General features: G+C 42.0%; 2 protein-coding genes across 2 annotated transcripts in view; both read left to right on the forward strand.

The window, feature by feature from the left end:
• Nucleotides 1-1,517: 1,517 nt before the first annotated feature.
• On the forward strand, nucleotides 1,518-18,473 carry API5 (apoptosis inhibitor 5). The gene is made up of 14 exons (XM_062494439.1): nucleotides 1,518-1,674; nucleotides 5,243-5,404; nucleotides 6,154-6,247; nucleotides 7,123-7,188; nucleotides 7,564-7,715; nucleotides 9,042-9,248; nucleotides 9,786-9,890; nucleotides 10,574-10,663; nucleotides 11,229-11,410; nucleotides 12,589-12,682; nucleotides 13,180-13,236; nucleotides 14,229-14,305; nucleotides 14,638-14,774; nucleotides 16,307-18,473. The coding sequence occupies exons 1-14, from the start codon at nucleotides 1,606-1,608 to the stop codon at nucleotides 16,384-16,386; spliced, it is 1,572 nt and encodes a 523-aa protein (XP_062350423.1). The 5' UTR covers nucleotides 1,518-1,605; the 3' UTR covers nucleotides 16,387-18,473.
• A 1,684-nt stretch (nucleotides 18,474-20,157) lies between these two features.
• Nucleotides 20,158-20,424, forward strand: part of TTC17 (tetratricopeptide repeat domain 17) — a 55,445-nt gene continuing 55,178 nt past the window's right edge. The window contains exon 1 of the mRNA XM_062494252.1: nucleotides 20,158-20,373. Coding sequence (XP_062350236.1) covers nucleotides 20,158-20,373 — 216 coding nt within the window. The remainder of the gene's footprint in view (nucleotides 20,374-20,424) is intronic.

A 20,424-nucleotide genomic window follows, 5' to 3' on the forward strand; every position in this document is an offset into this window, starting at 1 on the left:
GTTTGATAGAGTGTTCTTGAGGAAAAAAAGCAAGAGAAGGAGATAATAAGGCAGCTCCATCTACATAAACACTTCAGCAGGGGAGAGTACAAGGCAGTTAAATGAGATGTTACTCTTTCTTCCTTTCTGGCCAAGCTGTAAAAGCTTGCCATGGTAGTGCTGACAAAGATGATTGTAGTAAATTTTAAAATCTGCATTCAGATGCAATGCTGCCTGGAAACTGCTGGAGGACAAGAGATTGACATCTATTAATATCCACCAGGCTGCCCAAAGAAGCTCTCCCTTCCTAGAAAATGAGAGGGTCTCCTAAGCATGCAGCTCTTTTGTTACATTAAAATATTTCTTCTCTCATGTTTTGTTCCCACTACTAAGATTACCCAGCATAGTCTTTTAAGATTACTTTGGGTAAATGTGATGGCCACAGGCACACCACGGGGCATGATGTGGTTAGAGCTCTCTTGGATCTGACAGCAGCCACAAGTTTCCACACCGCAGACCCCAACACAGTGTGCAGGAACAACATGAATCCACCGGGAGACAGGTAAAGGCACTGGGCCTCAACTCAAGGAAGGGGAGAAAGGTGACTGATGCCGTCACTGCTGCCACTGGCTGAAACACTGAATAGTGGAAAATCGGAAGAAGGTGAATGATTGATGCTGCTGTACATCCCTGCTGCATGTGGTCTACTGGCATGGACCCTGGAGATAGCCAGGAGCTTCAAATGCCTCCAACAGCATCCTTCATGCTGCTGGGAAGGATATTTAAGAAAGGTCCAGTGCTTTGCTTAGCTGACCCTCAGATTCACATAAGGAGACTCCTCTCATTTTAAGCGCTTGTGAAATTTGCAGGATGCTAAAGCATACTGAGATATGAGAAGACATTGCTACAGCCTTAAAACTTTTGCCACAGTTTATATTTGGTGATGAGAGCCTAATGAACACATTCTGCTTTCATTGGCATGAATTGAAGATACTTCGGTTTCTGGAATTAAGGAGCATCTTCCTCTGCAGGAAAAGATGCACGTCACCAAATCACAGGAGAGCAGTCTCTGTCTCCTACTAGGAGCTCAGCACGCAACAGGCGCTTCCCGAGCATCTTCCATGGTAGTTGTATAGGACAGACAAAAAGGGATACAGAAACAAGGCGCTGGGGGAAAGCATCAATCAAGGGAAGATGGAGTGCGAAGAAGAGCCCGGAGGGGAGGGGTAAAAAACACCCTGCAAGAGGGGAAGGCCATGGCACATTTCCGAGCACAAGAACGCACCCGTAGCGCGGCGGCGGGCCGAGCCTGTGGCGGGGCGGATAACGCAGGGCTGGGCGCCGGGGGCGGGCGCTGCAGAGCGCGGCGTGTCGGGCGCGGTGCCGGTGCCGGTGCCGGTGCCGCCCCCGGTCCCGCCTTCGGCGCCCGCGGGTCCCGGCCCTGCAGTGCCACCGCCCACCGCCAGGGGGCGCGCGGGGGGGCGGCGGCGCGCGGCCGCTCTGGGACTGGCGTCTCGCTGGTGCTGACGACGCGGCCCGAGCGGGAGCTGCGGCCGGAGCGGTGGCGGCGGCGTCGTCAGTGGCCGGTTCGGTGTTTCGGCGGCTCTGCCCCTTCTCCGCCGCGCCATGCCCACCGTGGAGGAGCTCTACCGCAACTACGGCATCCTGGCGGACGCCACGGAGACGGCGGGCCAGGTGCGGTGCGACTGCGGCCTTGCAAGGCCTCGCTAGGCCTCGGGCTTGCGTAGCGCCGCCGCGGGGAGTTCCGGGCCGAGGAGGGGCGGGCCGGGGTGCCGTCGCAGGGGCTGCTCGCCTCGGCGCACAGCCGGCGAACCGCCGGGGTTGTGCTCGGAGTGGGTTTCTCAGGCCCGCGGCGGCGCGGGGCGGGTGGAAATGAGCAGCGCGCCCGCGGATTTGCAGGGACCTCAGCAGCTCCCGTCGCTTTTGCACCATCCGCGTCGTGTCGGCAGCTCTCCTTTTAATGTGGCGTCGGGGATCTTAACCGGTTCTTAGCTGGAGTCAGATTGTTTTTTGCAACGGGGTGGGGAGTTTCGCCGGGCGAATTTAGGCCTTGAACACCGCACTTGCAGATCCAGCGCACTTTCAAATCTGGAGGACGTCTGGCAGGCTGTCTTGCTAAAAGGCGTGCTGAGGGAAGGTGAAGTCTTATGATTTGAAAGCTGCCCGTTGCCCTTTGGTGCTTTTTTTCCTTGAGGCAAGAACATAAGGTCAGTCCTCACGACTGAAGAAGATTTTTTTCTGTGAAGTCTTGGCAAGATCTGCCATTTGTTTATACCAGTACTGAATTATTCAATGGACTTATTGAATATTAGAGTATTATTTAGAATATATACAATAGCAAATATTATGGTTAGTTACAAGTAGTTTTGGAATTACATTAGTCCGCTATTTTCCCAAATGGCCCCCTGAAAAAGCAGAAGGTACTTTTTTCTTTTGGTCATAATGTCAATAAGTAGGAAAATAGTTTTGCCATATCTGTATCTAACCATGAATTTTAAGCTAAACGAGAATGCTGCTGTACAGGGTCACTTAGAAAGTTCTTTAAGAGAACCAATAATTCGGTGGCTGTTGGGGGCAGGGGGATGTTGAAGGTTTTTTCATTTTAATTCAGGTCTGTTCAGTTTGCTTATGGGGTTGTGCCCTAGTGAAACAAAGCATCCTTGAAAACAGTCCAACAAATGCATCACCTCAGAACTGAAAACAAAGTGCAAAGAAAATGTAGGGAACTGTGAGGAGAGGTGCAGAGTAAACAATGCTGCCTTGCTACTTCAGAAGTACACAGTTCATCTCACTTTGATTCTTGTGAGTAGCTTTTGTGGAGGAAAGAATGGCCATCTTAGGTAAACTCCAGCATGGTTAAGAAGTGCAGCCTGTGACAGGGCAGGTATGTAAGGACTCTGAAGGTACATATAGAACAATGATTCCTGAAACACTCTCCCAGCTCTGCCCCTCTCCTCCAGTTTTTGAGTTCCCAGAGCCAGTGTCTCTGTAACAACCATAGCTTGTGAGGTTAATCTTCAGTGAACTTTTCTGATGCTTTGTTGAACTGAATGTGCTTCTGACATATAAAGGTTCTGTACTAAAGTGTTTCATTATATTTTGTTAACTTTTGTAAAGGAGTTACCTCTTTGAATTTGTCATTTCATAATCTTGCTTGGTGCCTCCAATTTTGCATTCTGTGAAGCTATGAGTAGTTGTTCCTTGTTCATCAGTTTTACCCCACTTACTGCTTTGTAATCTCTTAACAACGTTATTGATATGATCTCTTACTGCAAAAAGTTAGATCTCTTACTGCAAAAAGTTTCATCACTGTCTCAAGTGAAGAAACATTGAGCATCAGTATGAGGACTACCGAAAGTTATGACATCAAGAGAAGTAGTTTAAAAGACTTGGAAGTACTGAGTTTGTAAAAGAGTGTTTCAGTGGAGAAAGGGGCTCCAGTGTGAGGTGTCTGCAAGTGGAATGAAGGTGAGAAGTTGAAAAAAACTATTAGGAAGCTGGCTGAAAATAAAGAGGAAGACAAACATTTCTTCATAATTCATTGTGAAATTTGTCACAGGGCACTGTAGGGTATGAATTGGCTCAAGAGCTAACCTAGAGAATTTAATGGATGATTGGTCAATTAACAGTTATTAAAAACAAAGGTCTGGACACTGTCTCCAGGTTAGGGCATTCCTTTGTTACAGAGGAGAAGGGACTGCACAAAACAGAAGGCTCACACTGCTTCTGTGGTTGCCTATCGTTTTTCTAGAGCATTTCATGCTCCGAAGTACAGGTAAAACAAACTCTTGCCTGAACTGTATTTTGCCTACATGGTAGGACTAATTAGCATGCAGGAGCATAAATGCAGGGAGCACAGGCTGTTCTGTACCATTGCTGTGTGAATGCTTTTTCATGTGTATTAAGTTTTATGTTATGTGTTCTACAACAGAACTTGTTCTTAACGTGCAGCCTAAGAATGCATGTCTGTAATGATGTGTGTTTTCATTGTTAGCTTTTACTGGCTCATTCCTGCCTTTGCTGCTGAGTGCACTGCATTGGCCCAGCTACAGAGTGAACTGGGTGGTGATGTGGTTCAGCTGAAAGGCAAATGATTCTTTCTCTGCTTATTTTTCATCCAGATCTATATCCCGTTGCAGTTCAGATTCTGGCAGCACAGAGCTATCAACAGGCTGTAGGCAGTGCTTCAGGAGCATGGACACTAAATTTTAAAATACAGCTTGCTTTGGAGGGCGTTAATGCAATGTACTGCTTTGTAAATTAGTATCTGTATTCACTAGGAGACAGCTTTCGTGTGGAGTAGTAGTGATGATATATGTGGCTCTGGGAAATTTAATGTAAATAAAGCAAAGGAAGTGTTCCTGTGCTGTGAGGGTTGCTGTTCAAAGTAGGATAAGCTGTTTTAAGCATTCTTTTTCACAACCATGAGGAAAATTAATCTTAGAAGGTCCTGATTTCCTCTAGTATCCTAATAATGCTGACTTCTATTTCACAAACACACAGCTAACCACAGCAAAGACTTCAATTAAAGTTTCAGTCCTGCAGACACAGAATCAGACGCACTTGTGTGATTCTAGTTGGAGCAACTAGAGAGTATTTTACTGTTGCTGGAGTGTTAATTCCTAATATTTGGAATATATATTTCTGTATTTGGAACTGGAGGTTTCTGGGATTTTGTTTTTAATGTAGTTTCCCTTAAAAGTTCTTCCAAGCACTGTATTTCACCCCAACTACCTGAATAGATACCAGAAATTCCAGAGAAGTTAACTACCTGAAGAGGTGCCAGAGATACTTAAGCACCATATATGTTAACAAGAATTTGTGATCCACTGCAGTGGCACAGTTACTGGGAAAGTTAATCTCTACTTGAAAGACAATACATGAGCATACAAAAGGCAGAAACTCCTTGAAAAATTGGCCAAGTTCAGTGGCAGTGGTCATAGAATTCCTTGCACTAACCTAATCACAGTGTGCAAGAGGTGTTACACTTAGGGCCAGCAGCTGGAGTGGTGCACACCTGAACGGACAGGATCCAGAATAATAGTAAAAACCAGGCACCAGAGACAATTATTACCAAATTGACATGATTATATCAGTTTAAGAGAAAAACATATTCTTTTGTAACAAGCTTGTATAATATAATTCACTTAACTAGTTTAGGAGAACGGGAGAAGAAAGTCCATCCTTGTTTTGAGAATAACCAGGATTTTTGCATTTATATATTCTGATTTTGTGCTTTCAGCATAAGGATGCCTACCAGGTGATCTTGGATGGTGTGAAAGGAGGTGCCAAGGAGAAGAGACTTGCAGCCCAGTTTATTCCTAAATTCTTCAAGCATTTTCCTGAGCTAGCTGACTCAGCTATCAATGCCCAGTTGGACCTCTGCGAGGATGAAGATGTTTCTGTAAGAATAAGAACCTTGTAGCAAGTTGATACTTTGAATTTATATTTTGCTATTGTTTCTTCTTTTTGTTTGATGGGCTGTGTCTTTTGGGAGGGGAGGGTTGGTCTTTGGAAAACAAAAATTTGATTGTATTCTTGCATTTAATTCATTGTGCTTGGGAAGATGCATCAGTTTTCATTATCTTTTTTAGCTCCTGCCACTGATAGAAGAAGTAGCACTGTAAAAAGAAACTTACCATTTATTTGAATAGCATTTACATATTTTCCTATCAAAAGGCACTTTGTAGTAATTGATTCTGATAAATATTGCTGGAAGACAAAATCTTGTTTGCACCTGAGAACCACAGGGATGTGATTCTGACTTTTTCTTGTTGAGGTGCTTCATGCTGCTTCTGTGGTGCTGGGAGGAGCTGTACATTTGAAGCATCTCTGTTTATGAGGTCTTAAGGGATCTGGACAGATCATTCAAGGATTTCTTTCAGTGCTGGGAACAAACCCTAGAGTTTATCCCTGCCATATGCACAGCTGTAGAGCTGTCATTCCTGTTAGCAAATAAAACTCCGTAATAACACATGTTCCAGCCTTTATTTTGTGGATCATATGAATGATTTGCTGAACAGAAGTGCTGTTTGAATTTTATTTTTCTCCAGTCCTTCATAAGTGTGTCAAAATAGGGAAATTTGGGGTGTTAATGTAATTCCTGAAATTTTAAAAAGTTTTTAATTTCTATGTTACTGACAATTTCAACAGATCCGGCGACAAGCAATCAAAGAATTGCCTCAGTTTGCCACTGGAGATAATCTTCCTCGGGTAGCAGACATACTGACCCAACTTCTGCAGTCAGGTAGGAGACACATCCTGGCTGATCTCATGGCACACCTAAATATGTATACAATTTTGGTTCTGTAAAACGTTTTGCATTGATTCATAATTTTCTCCTGCTTTATATTTATATGCTGTACAGTTAGGCTGCTGGTTCTGCTGAAAGGTCCCTAATTATTCTAATCTAAACTGAAAATCTTTATTTTAAATAAAACAATTTTTCTGACCCAGTTTCTAGAACCTGAAAAAGCCTAAGGGCATTTTGCTCCATATGGTTGCATTTTTGGTGCAAAATAAATACTTTGGGGGTAAATTAAGATTTTAATATGCATTTAATTAAGAATTTAATATGCATTTAATCTCAGTAAGTTACAAAGTGCTAAATATTAGGTGTTCAAACTTCCATTATGACAGCATGGTTAAGACTCTGGGCTTCTCAGAATGTGGGTTTTGGTTTGGTTTTTTTCAGATTTACACTTTTCTCCATTTAGTTTAAGAGAATTAGTTCCTGCCACATAGAATTACTGTAGATTAATTAAGAGTTTAAAAATAAATAATTGTGTATTTTACATCAATTAAGTGAAAGTTAGCTTGTTTATTAAAATAACTAAATATATAGATTAATAATTTCCCTTCAAGTTTTCAATCCTATCAAATTTTAAAGTTTAGTTTAGGCAGGGGAACTAAAGTGACAATTAGCTTTTTTTTTTTTGCTTCCAACTACCATAATCATGGCTTTGAACTTCCTCAGTCTAATAATTTTTAAAAATACAGGTTATGTTGTTTATAGCTAAATTCTGAGGACAGAATACATCTTGTGTACTATTAGCAATCTTTGTTTTTCTACTCTTACCTTTCCATTTCAAGTGTATGTATATTAATTTTTTCCATTTCCAGATGATTCTGCAGAATTCAATTTGGTGAACAATGCCTTGCTCAGTATATTTAAGATGGATGCTAAAGGTAAAGGACATGTTTTTCTGTACATGGCTTTTATTAATACTCCCTAGTCTGTAGTAGGATGAGAACAGGACTCAATTTTGTGTCTACTTAGTACAGTGCAAAAGTGAGACACACACTAGTTGTTAGGTTTTGCAAACAGTACTGAACTTAATAATTGTGGATCTGAATTATGCAGCCTAATAAGAGAGTGTGGATTTTTATGTCAAGATACATGAAAATTGTGATTTTTAAACAGTTTAAAGCAGTTGTTTTAAAACGTGTCATGGAATCTTAAGAGGGAACTTCTTCTTTCTGCATAAAAAATCCAGGTTTTTATGGTCCAGGCTTCCATAACTTCTAAAATAATTTGCGTTACCTGATTTATTCTCTGTTCAGGGACTTTGGGAGGTTTATTCAGTCAGATTCTTCAGGGAGAGGATATTGTAAGAGAGAGAGCCATTAAGTTCCTTTCTACAAAGCTGAAAACCTTACCAGAGGAAGTGATGACAAAGGAGGTAGAAGAGTTCATATTGACTGAGTCAAAGAAGGTGAGTGTCTGATTTCAGTTCAAACTTAAATATTGTTCAACCATCCCTTAGCATTGGTGTTGCTTTGGAGGTCTGGTTGAGCACTGTGCAAACGTGATCTTGTACTTACCTATTCTGATACGCTCCAAAGTTTGCAGCATTTTTTGTGGTCATCTTAGAGTCATGGCTCTTCTAATTTTATAAGAGTGACTTTGATTGGAATTGGACCCAATCATTCATATTGGAAGGGATCTTTGAGAGATGGATCAACTCAGTGAATCATGCGCAGCTGAATTCTGATCAGACTTCTTGGTGTTTTTTCCAGTTGGGTTTTGAAAACATTTAATGAAGAAGAGTTCCTGTACTGTCTGGGCAGCCAGCTTCCATGTTCAATTCAAGAGAAGTTTTTTTTTCCCTCTAGGCCGTTGAAACCTCCCATTTTAGTTTTGCATTGTTTTTTTTCATTCTGTCCACCTCATCAAAGAACCTGGCTGCTGTGGGTGGTGTCTTGTTCTGAAGTGTTGGAAGATTAGTTAGTTGCCACACCCACACACAGCTCTCTTCCTTTAGGCTGGAAAAGCCTGATTGCTTTAGGTTCTCCTCACAGCTGATGTACTCTAGACACAGATCATCACCTTGTTGATTTGCCTTCCTAAAGCTTATCGAGAAGTTCCTCATACAGGAGAGCCCAACGCTAGGCGCAGCATTGCAGATTTGGTCAGATGAGGGCCCAGCCAAGGACCTGTCAATCCTCTGTCCTTTTGTTTCCCTTAGTGTGTACTCTTGTCCTTAGCCCAGAACTGCTTGTCACCCAAGGAATGGTGCTGTCACTTGTGTTTAGCCTGTTGTCCCCCAGAACCCTGGGTCTTCTCAGCAGAGCAGTTTCCCAACCAGTCAGTCCCTTACATGTGCTGATGCACAGAAGTGGGTTCATCCCAGGTGCAGGACTTGGGATTTGTCTTTGTGGAACCTTATGAGACTTACATGCAGTCCCTTAGCTGAGAAAGATGCAAAAAGTTTTTAAACAACCAGTAACGAGTAGATACTTGTTTAACATTTATTCTGCCTGAAACATAAGATTTTTGTTAGCTAGGAGTTTGTTATTAGGTTTAGAGTTAAAAAAACCTGTTTCCTTTGCACAACTTCATGACAGTTGCATTGATTTGTAGGTGCATTCAATTATACTAGATGCTTTCATGTGTTCCTTCAAACTTGTGTCTTTAAATAACTAAATGCTAAATTTAAGTGCTAAATATTTGCATACTTTACCTTTTCAAATCCAGTAGGTTTGACGTGGAGATTTGCAAATTACCACCACAGAAATATGTTTTCTGGTTTTCTCTTAAGGTTCTGGAAGATGTGACAGGCGAAGAATTTGTTCTGTTCATGAAAATATTGTCTGGATTAAAAAGCTTACAGACAGTCAGTGGGAGGCAACAACTGGTGGAGCTGGTAGCTGAACAGGCTGACCTGGAACAAACGTTCAATCCATCAGACACGGACTGTGTGGACAGACTTCTGCAGTGCACTCGGCAGGCAGTGCCATTGTTCTCAGTAAGTATTTGCTTTGCATGAGGAGTATTGAGGAAAGTTAACGTCTGGAGCTTGGCTTTGGTGTTCCCAATGATTGTGTTTGAAAGACCACAAATCAGTACTTCTCCACCTTTAACCTCTAATGTATCCAAATGGTGGAAAACATCCTTAAAGCCTTTGAATGCGAAGATACCTTGTGTTTCATCTCTTCTCAAATTTGAGATGTTACAGTGAATTATTACAAGATTCTCACATTATTTTGTATTAATTTGATTATTTCAAGTTTAGTGCCAGGCATTTGCAGCACTTAAAGGCCTATTCTTGGGTTGCAAGCAATCTTTTCAGCTGCTATTGTGAACTTCCTCTGAATTTAAGCTACCTGCAAGGTTTGTGTCTTAGGAATAAGAGGGAAGTTTAATAAAGCTTTAAGATCCGGCTGTGATGTAGGCATTTATAAGGGTGGAGGGGTGATGGGAGAAAAACATTTAGCTCCTTCAGACTTCAGAGTAACATGAATAATGTGTGATGGTTTGTTTCTGGGTTTGGTTTTTTTTTCAGAAAAATGTTCATTCCACAAAATTTGTTACTTACTTCTGTGAGCATGTTCTGCCAAACCTCAGCTCTTTGACTACTCTAGTGGAGGGTCTTGATATCCAGTTAGAGGTAAGCAAAAGCTAAAACATCTTCCAAATAGTGAAAAATAACCATCCTAGATAAAGACAGCCTTTTTAAAAATCACAAGCTCTTTGCTCAAGTAGTTTTCATTTCTTGGCTTGTAGGAAAAGTAGCTGCACTAGGAAAAAAATTTGCTCTATTGAGGCATGACTGAGTATTGCCTTTTAAAGCATATGTCATCTGTCCCAAGCTTTTGAAGCAAGGTAGAATAAGTAGATCAGTGTAATCATTTTTATATTACTCTCAATTTTTTAAGCACATAGCATTTACTGAAATGATGGTTGCATAGTTTGTGCTAATTTAGCATCCTGAGAGAGTAGCATAATATCTGTCATTTTGTTTGCATTAATCAGTGCTACAGCTTCAGTTAGATCTCTGTGGCTCTCACTGAAGGTGAGCTGTGCTGCAGATGTGGGAGATGCAGTTTTGTTTACTTGTTGACTAATGCTTGTTGATATTAGACACACCAGCCTGTGTTTCTCTTTACAGACAGGAAAAACAAATTAAACATGTTCTTCCTGGTATTCTTTCCTGCTCTTTGGGAGGGGTTTAGCTGTAATAGCTGGCCTCTACTGTGCCAGCCGTAGTGATGTGATTTTAGGTTGAATATTAAGCTTGTGTATTTTCACACACACAAAAACACACAAAAACCTGGCTATCCTTATTTGTAGGTTTTGAAGCTTCTTGCTGAAATGAGTTCATTTTGTGGTGACATGGAAAAGCTTGAATCAAATTTGAAGAAGCTGTTTGATAAATTGCTGGTAAGACAAATTCAATTTTCCTGCAAAACGCTAAGAAATTAAGTTTTCATCAAAACAAGTTATTTTTATGTATTAATTGCTTTATCCTTTTTCTGAAGTGGCAATTTCAGAGACAGTTCTATCCACTAGATAGAAAGTTGAACATAATTTTGCAATTTAAAGTCTGTGTAGATAGAGAGCTGTTACCTGAATAATGTTTTTAATCCAGTAAACTCAAGTGTGTTTCTTCTTTTTAAACTTCATAGACATCAGAGACTCACGTTGATCTCATTAAACACTGTACAATTCTAAGCAAATTCAGCACTATTTCAGAAACATTGGTGCAGTACATTGTTACTTCCTGTGGTAGTAGTGCCACCATAGTATTTCCTCTGAGTCGAGTCACAGGAGTGTAGGCAAACCACCTGCACCAGGACTTTATTCAATAGTTCATCCATTAGTATAAGAGATGGTGGATACTTCTCAAATTGTCAACACAGATAAACCATCCAATTCAAGCACTGTGAAAGAGCATTCAGTCAGCATAAATGTGTCTCATGTATTTGTTTTCATCTCTGTTCTTCAGGAGTATATGCCCCTTCCTCCAGAGGAAGCAGAAAATGGGGAAAATGCTGGCAATGAAGAGCCCAAGTTGCAATTCAGTTATGTGGAGTGTTTATTGTATAGTTTCCATCAGCTGGGTCGCAAACTTCCGGACTTCCTCACAGCCAAGCTGAATGCAGAGAAATTGAAAGACTTTAAAATCAGGTAATGATTCAGAGGCAAGTGTTAATGTTCTGTTACAAGATGTTTGTTAAAAAGTGTTAGTGGAGTTCCCCAGGGCTCAGTACTGGGGCCTGTCCTGTTCAACATCTTCATCAATGATTTGAATGAGGGGATTGGCTGCATCCTCAGTAAGTTTGCAGACAAACACAAAGTTGTCTGGGAGTGTTGATCAGCTGAAAGGTAGGAAGGCTCTGCAGAGGGTTTTGGACAGGCTGAATCAATGGGCTGAGGACAGCTGCATTTAATAAGAAGGAGTTCTGGGTCCTGCAGTTGGACCCCATGTAGTACCGCAGCCTTGGGCCAGAGTGGCTTGAGAGTGATCAGCAGAAAGGGGCTTGGGTTTGCTGGTTGACAGCCAGCTGGGTATGAGCCAGCAGTGTGCCTAGGTGGTCGAGAAGCCCCATGGCATCTAGGCCTGTATCAAGAATAACATGGCCTGCAGGACCAGGACAGTGATTGTCCCCCTGTACTCAGCACTGGTGAGGCCTCACTTCAAAGGCTATGTCCAGTTTTGGGACCATCCATTCTAAAAGGACACTGAGGGGCTGGAGTGTGTCCAGGGAAGGACAGTGGAGCTGAGGAAGTGTCTGGAGCACAAGTCTGATGAGGAGTGGCTGAGGGAGTAGGGGCTGTTTAGTCTGGAGAAAAGGAAGTTGGGGGAACCTCATTGCTCTCTACAGCTGCCTGAGTGGAGGTTGTAGTGAGATGGGGGTCAGTCTCTTCTGCCATGTCTCAACTGAAAGGACAAGGAAATGGCCTCACATTGCACCAGGAAAGGGTCAGATTAGATACCAGAGAAAAAAAAAATCTACTGAAAGAGTGACTGGACACTGGAATAAGTTGCCCAGGGAGGTAGTGGAATGACTGTCTCAGAAAGTGTTCAAGAGGCATCTGAATGTGGCACTTAGGGGTGTGGTTTAGTTGTGGCAGTTGGACTAGCAGATCCTATAGGTCTCTTCTAACCTTTATAATTCTCTGACTCTAGGGAAAAGTGAATTGTAGTCTAGATGCTACAGAAGCACAAATCAGATTGATGGGGGACTTACTTTGAGCATTTTTCCTGAAGGGAAAGAAACAAGATTACAGCTTCCCTTTGCTTATGCTTTTATTTCTACAGAACTATGTAAATTTTACTAAGGGTTTGCTTTTAACTGTTTTAGGCTACAGTATTTTGCTCGAGGGTTGCAGGTGTACATTCGACAGCTTCGTCTGGCGCTTCAAGGAAAAACAGGAGAAGCTTTGAAAACAGAGGAGGTAAGAATTGTATGGGAATTCTGATTTTTCTAACTGAGCTTTCTGAAAGAACCACTGGCACATATTAATAGGCTGCATTAAGTTTTAACTATGCAAATAGATTAAGGGAGTAGTAGTGCTAACATTATTGCAAATGCGTGTTAGGCTACATTTTGCAAGTAAAGATGATCTAGTTTGGACTGTTAGCTGTTCTCTGCAGCCACATATATTTGGTCTAATTGTGATCTGTGCTTTGTTTTGAAGGGGAAATTTTCATATGTTGAACAAAAAAAATTCTCAGTGGGAACTACACTGGAACATTAAAAGCAACTAGTTAGTATGAAACTACAAGAACCTTAAAAGCAGCTGTGATAAAAATTTGGAAGTGTACATAACTTTCACTATCACTGTTACTATAGCAGTTCACTAGGAAGAAGCAGTCAGTGTTACGACTTCATGAAACAAGGTTGGCATGAAGCTACTAGATGCTCAGTGGTGTCTATTTTTTTTTTTTACAGAACAAGATTAAAGTGGTTGCCCTGAAAATAACCAATAACATTAATGTTTTAATCAAGGTAAGTCCTCACATTATGAAGGACAAAATTCTCACAGTAGAATAACCTCTGCAGAAGAAAGGAATAGATTTAAACCAAGTTGTATTGTATTATTTTGTATTGTATTATTAGTTGATGGTACCTAGCTCAGAGCTGGTGCTGCTTTACTTTTTCTGAAGAGAGGTGGATCTTGCTGATCCTGCAAGCAGCTTAGCTTTTGCTGCTACTGCTCTTGGGATAGGGTGTGGGCACACTTATTTGGACCTCTGGTTGTCCCCAGGAAAAGACCCCCTTTCTTCTTTAGGGGTCTCTGGATTTTCTTGTCATTTCCCTTTCCTGCAGTGCAAGTGAGAAGTACAGAATAGTTCAAAGAGGTGCAAGAAGATGTTGAGGAGGGCTGCAAGAAAGACTTTCATCTGGACCCCATGAAACCATTCTAATTTCTTCTAAAGCCTTTTTGGTCTTTCGTCCCTCTCACTCTGCACAAAAAAACTGAAAACTTGGCCCACCATATTGAGAAGTCTGTCTTGTACCATCATAGGGATATTGGATGTCTTCCAGCAGGAGCCCCTGCTGTTCATTGTAAGATGCTCGATGTGCACAGGCAAGGAGAGAAAGCCTGTATTTTCTCTGTAGGTGCCCTATTCTTTGAAACATTCAAGGCTGGATTAGATGGGGGTCTGAGCAATCTGATCTAGTGGAAGATGTCCCTGCTCAATGCAGGGTCATTGAAGGAGACCATATTTAAACATCCCTTCCAACCCAAACTAGTCTATGCTTCTGTATTTGGTCAGTGTAAGACACTATTCCACTAAGATAAATCCTACTTGAATTTCCTAGTAAAGGCAGCCAGATAAGGCAGTAAGCTACTGCCTTCTCTCTCTGCTATGGAACTAAAGGATTTTAAATTATTGGAAAGTATGGTTATTCTAGAGTCTCAGTAAGTAGCTAAAATTAATTGAAACCAACATGAACTTAACTGTACAATAAACTGTCCAATTCTGCTTCCATAGGATCTCTTCCACATTCCTCCTTCTTACAAAAGTACAGTTACATTGTCCTGGAAACCAGTACAGAAGGCAGATGCAAGGTAAGAGTTCTTCATATAATAAAAGAAAACAGTAGGGTTTATTTTGTAAACAGTAAAAATTAACCTCCCAAGCTGTGTACAATACAGACAGTATGTGAGCTAAAAGTTTCACATCAAAAATTACCCATCCTGTGGCTGTGGAGAGATGCTCTTAGTCTTGCTTTAGGGATACTAAAGACTGAACCAACTGGAGGGTCTTTTGAGATACTATTATTAAGGGCATTGTCATTGGCTGCTGCTGGCTTCCAGTGATTAATTTTTGTGGCTGAACTACTATTACTGTATTTGTCACCGCAGGGGTGTAATGATATGGTTTTGTTTTCTTCTGTCAGTCAAAAAAGAGCAAGTGAAGATACAACCTCAAGTTCACCCCCAAAGAAAGCTTCAGCAGGACCAAAAAGGGATGCCAGGCAAATATATAATCCCCCCAGTGGAAAATACAGCAGTAACCTGGGTAGTTTTTCTTACGGTAAGTTAAGCTGCTTGGAAAAACTTTGTCTAGTGACAATTATGTCTTGGGGTGGGGCAAATAGATATCACATTCGTGGAAGATCACATTGTACTGTCATGAATTTTTGTTTGTGGTCTCTTCCTAGCTGTTGATGTGTTGCAGTGTTTGAATGTTACCAGCCTATGACTTATGTCATTTGCAAGTTAGTTTAGTTGTGTTTTAATACCTAGAGCTAGTAATTGAACTGTTGTGTTCTCTGTTACAACGCACAGTGCACCAGTTTCTCATTGAACAGGCCAATTGCAGTAAGTGGCAGAGCTGGGTCATCTCCTGTCATACAACTGAACCTGTACTGCATTCCTGACCCAGAAGTTCTGGGAATTGCCAGGTTCACTGTGCACACACACAGTTATGTCCTCATGCTCCTAGTCACACTGAATCTGCCCTTCTGCGAGTCATATTTTTGGGTGAAGCATAAGACTGGATGAGTAGGCCTGGCAATAGCAGCAGCTGGTTCCTGTGTGCCTGTAGGCACTTAACCTCTGGCAGTTAAAGAGTCTGTTGTTACAAATTGTCATCCACACCCACAGGCTGAAAAACTAATATAAAGCATTGGCAGATATAAAACAAAGAGAAAACACCATCTACAAATTTCTTATTCTAGACTTCAGGTGATGGACCTGTGTCTTTTAAGATAAGATTGTAATCCTGCCGGTCTAAAGATTGGGAAGCTTTCAACCAAAATGTTTTACTGCTTGCTACTGTTTCTTGTTAGTGAGATGCTTCAGCCTTGTCAGTCAGCTTCTAATTTCTGTAGCCCTTAAAACCAGCATGCAGTTCTCTCGGTAGATTAATATAAACTGTATTTTAAGACTGTATATGAAGAGAAGTCATGAAAGGTGAATGAGGGTTTGGTACATTTTCAAACAAATCCAAAGAAACTATATAAACTATTCGGGTTTGTGTTGTTGGGGATTTTTTGCTGTGATTTGATTTGTTCTTAACAAAGAGAAACACTTTCTACAGTATGCAAATAGTTTGTGTGGTATTCATCTCTAGCTAGGATTTGTATTTGAAGTATGATACCAGTGCCAGAAAAAAAGTAATATGCTGGTGATAACTTAATATTAAGGATAGGAAAGGACAGATAGAAAGACAAAGTTCTGATTTTCCATCACTTTATAAAATCACTAGTAGTAAGTCAGACTGACACCTCAAGGTTGTATTACTGAGCAGGAGGAAGAGCTAGGCAGCCAGTTTTCAATTCTATGGTGATGGATTGGCCCAAATATAGACCTAAACTACAGGGACAGTTATGTATCACAGTATTAGTATGCAGGAAGACTGCACTTAATTTAGATGGGCTTGTTCTCCTGACCTCCTTTTATAATTAGTGGGGTCCATTTCTGACCAGAAAATAACTCAGCAATTTCTTGGTGCCTAAGTAGGCATAGCCTGAAGAGTAACTTCAGTACCTCCAGATCCTGCTGTTCAGTTTGGATCTGTATATAGCATAAAACCTGCCTGAAAAGTTTTGACTCGTATTTCAGAGCAAAGAGGTGGTTTCCGGGGTGGAAGAGGAAGAGGCTGGGGAGGACGCGGCAATCGCAGCCGAGGAAGAATCTACTGAGAAGACTGCTAAATGTTCCGTGCCCCTGAAGGGCCAAAGTGAAAGTGCTACTCAGCAAGTTTGCTTGGAGCATTGTTTTCTTCAAGGACTGCCTTCCATTGAGACTGACTTAAATGTTCTTTATACCTTTGTATGTATGATCTACTTTTCTAACGGACTACAACTTGTCCATAGTGAAACTACAACTGTATTTTTGGATGCTTACAGTCAGCAGTTCTCAGTTCTTACTTTTGAAGTGTCTTCAGGATTCAAAATTGGAAAAGAGCATAGATGTTTCATCAAAAGCTGCATCTTGACAGCTTGTGTATTAACCTAAAAGTCAGCTACTGCATAACTGAAACTATATAATTGAGTTTATGTATTAAGTAATGGACAGGAAAGGCATGACAACAGAGATATGTGTTAGGTAAGCTTAGCAGCTGAAGTAATCCTTTCCTCATCTGTAACCGTATTTTGCAATATGTGGAGAAGAGTACCATTGTTAAATCTGCTTTGATTTACTTTCTTTAATTGAAACACATGCAGTTTTTTTAACGTTTGCAACATGCCTGGAAATCTGTTCTGCTTGTAGCATGAAGCAATCTTCTTACTTAGAGATGTGAAGAACGTGGCATTTTTTGGTTTGCACATCTTACTCTTCTCCGTGCATTGTAATACAGAAGTGATGTTTTGCAAATTAATTTTTAATGTTTAATATGAATATGTGCATATAGTTATGCCGTGAAATCTCAGTAAATGAATAACATAAAAAACCAAAACAATAAATGATTAATTATTTCAGGAATGGGTAAAGACTGATGCAGTGATTAAGCTTCATAGGCTGGAGCTGGACCATAGGAGTTTCTGGCTCTTTTCTGTTTTATGCAGATTTCTGGATTAGGTGGCACTTGAGGGTGGGTTGGTTGGCTGGTTGGTTGGTTTTTCTTGTTTTGTGATTTTTGTGTGTGTGTGTTTTGGTTCTTTTTTTAACCAATAGTTGCATTTAAAAATATATAAATAAAATTGTATTTTGGGTAACATGGAAAAATGTGAGCTATGTAGTTCGATTCAGGTGGAAAAGGTAACAATTCCATGCTATTTTTTTCCATAGCAACTTGAGATTTTTATTTACTGGTGTGCACCCAGAAAATACAATGTGAGAGCACAATGCCTTTTTTTTTATTCTCACCACTCAAAATTTTAACTTCTCAGGTCATTCAACATTGTAATGGAATTAGTATATAGTAAAAAGAAGTCACAACAGGAAAAAGAATTTTAGTTAAGTGTTCCAGAGCATGTTAATGTATAATACTTTAGGCTTTAGAAGAGTGAATAATACTTCTTATCCTCATTTTCTTTTTACTCAGTGATATCCACAGAAGGTGATGTCTCCCCACCCTAGTTCCATGTGTATTTGCTTGTGAATCTGATTCAGGTGTTTCATTAACACTCTTTGATATTTATCACTACAATCAGAAGGCCAGAATACCAAAATTATGTCAAAGTTAGAGAGATTGTTGATGATGCTAAATTCAAATTTAATTCTGTTTTTGCTTAACTCTGGAACAGTAGGTAGGAAACTTTGGACATTCCAGGACATACGAGCTTTATTTTGTATTTCTTATTACATGCCAGCTGCTAAACTCTGATTTGGCATTAAAACCATGAAACTTGGCTAAACACTTTAAAGATAAATTTGTGAGGTCAGAATGACACTCTGAAAATAGGCACTAGATATGTAATAGGCTTTTATTGGGAGGGAAAAAAAGGAAAAAGAGAAGACATTTTGCACTTGCAGCTATAATTGGTATTTTGAGGGGATTTAATAATGTAATCCCAAAGCGTAAACATAGCTTGTATTTAGACTAGTAACTAGGTACTGGCAGCTTCCTTTCTCACTGAATTTTGAGTGAGTTTTCTTGGTGTGACTCCTGTATTTCAGAGGTGATGTGCAAAGTTCTTGTGGCCTCAGAAGTAGTTAGATTATTTTTTCCCAGTTTCCTATCTATTTTTAACACAGTGAGTTCTTGTGGAAACACCTGTTTACCATCTTGTTGAATTGTAAATGTTCCCTTACAGCTTTGGAATAAATTCATTTTGTAATTTTGTTTGGCTCATTGCTTCACAGTTACTCTTCAGCATTATGTCACCTTAGTAAAAGACGTTCTGTGGTACCTTATTGTGTAGTTGAGTTACTCCTTAGATTGTTGTAGATGCAGAAAGCTGTTTGCCAGTAAGGAATAATAAGACTGCAATAACTGTTTCAAGTTTTAAGTAATTCAACTTTGAAATGCAGAATTTTGATGAGGAATTTAAATATTCAGCAAAAGCTGCATGTCTTACATCTTATTTGGAAATTCGGTGGAGTCAGTCATTGTCTTACTCAATCTCCTCGATGTTGATAGTGTGATACAGTTTGTTAGTACCTTATGAGAGATAAACTAAGTCTACAAACAATTTGATGGGTGAAGGTGTGGGTGTTAACGTCTTCGAAATGGATCCCAGTGTCTCTCTCGTGTTACTTTGGGCAGCAGGCTCTTTGCAGAGCCCAGACAAGCTCCTGGAACAGACAAGGGTCTGCAGAGCCTGAGTTTCTGAGCTTTGGGGTGAAATGGTAGGATCAAGGAGGGAATATGCTGTAGGGGGTTCGGGAAGGCTGAGCCTTCCCTGTACCTCAGCCATTGGGAAAAGGAAGAGGGCAACGCGTGGCCGGGATTTCAGGATAAAAGGAGGCTGTGCCCTCCAGAAACAACCCCGAGAGAGAAAACCCCGCGGGCGTGTGCTCCGGTGGACTCTCTCCTTTTATTAGAATGAAGTCGCAGGACCTTACAGGACTCCTCTGTCTCCTTTTTGGACATAAGCCTCCGGCGTTTGTGGATTTTCCTGACACGATAAAGCAAGAGCCGCTTGGAAGGGCAGTCTAGGGTTTTCTGTGGAATCTGTAATACGCCTGATTTGAAAACTCTGGCAGCAGTAAGGAGCTATCATACTTGTGCGGTATTTTCTCTAGACTGGTAGAAACCAAATCGCTGAACCACTGACACACCATTTGTAAACTTGTTACTCTACTTACTGAGTTTGAGTTGCGAGCAAATCTTGCTGTTTAATACACGCCGGAAAGTTTGATGTTCCCAAGATGCAGGACTGCAGAAAGATCAAACAACAAAATTTGAACGTGCCAGCTTTGAGATTTCACTCGGTACTGGGGATACAGGCTCTCGCTGCTGGGTTGGTATTTACTGTCAACTAGACCAGGAAAGGAAAAGTTCTGTTTTTGCTGTGTAACTGAAAAACTTTAGAAGGGAAAAGGCGCGGTGTGTCCAGAGCTGCCTTCACCCAGCTCCTGGGAGGACTGGCATTAACTGAGTGTGCATGGCTGCAGGGACGCCTTGGTTTACGCTGGGCACAAACTCGTTCCCTCGAGCCGTCGTGGAATTGTTCCACCGTGTCCCGGACAACAATTACGTCCTTTAAATTGAAGCGTTCAGCGTGTCGCCCCACGGCGCTTGTTGGCATTTAACGCCGGCCTTGTGCTCGGGACAGCGGCTCCGTCGTTACCGGCGGCTGCCAGGGGTACGGGAAGGCGCCGTTGTCCGGACCCGGCTCCCCGCGCGGGGCTGTAGCAGCGCTCCAGGGCCGTAGCCTGGCTGCCGCTCCGCCCCTCGGCCCGGCACTGCCCCAGGACTGAGAGCGCTCCGGCCGGGGGCTCCCGGCGCCGCCTCTGGCCCCGCCCCGGGCCCGCCCCCGCTGCGGCCGCACCGGCCCGAGCGCGCGGCACCGCCCGCTCCCAAAATGGCGGCGACGGCCGTTCCGCTTCCGGGGGGTGCGAGCAGGCCGGGATTGGGGAAGATGGCGGCGGCTGGAGCGTCCGGGCGGGGCGGGCTAGGGCGGGTATGGGTGTTCTCCGGCTGGGCCCTGGGCCTGTGCTCGCTGCTGGCCTCGGGGACGCGACCCGCCGCTGCCACCACTCACTGGGTGGTCACCGAGGACGGGAAGATCCAGCAGCAGGTGAGCGGCCCGAGGGACGCGGGGCGCTGCCCACCCGGCTGCGGAGGCGCG

Source organism: Cinclus cinclus, chromosome 6, assembly GCF_963662255.1.
Source record: "Cinclus cinclus chromosome 6, bCinCin1.1, whole genome shotgun sequence".
In the NCBI taxonomy this organism is placed as follows: Eukaryota; Metazoa; Chordata; class Aves; order Passeriformes; family Cinclidae; genus Cinclus; species Cinclus cinclus.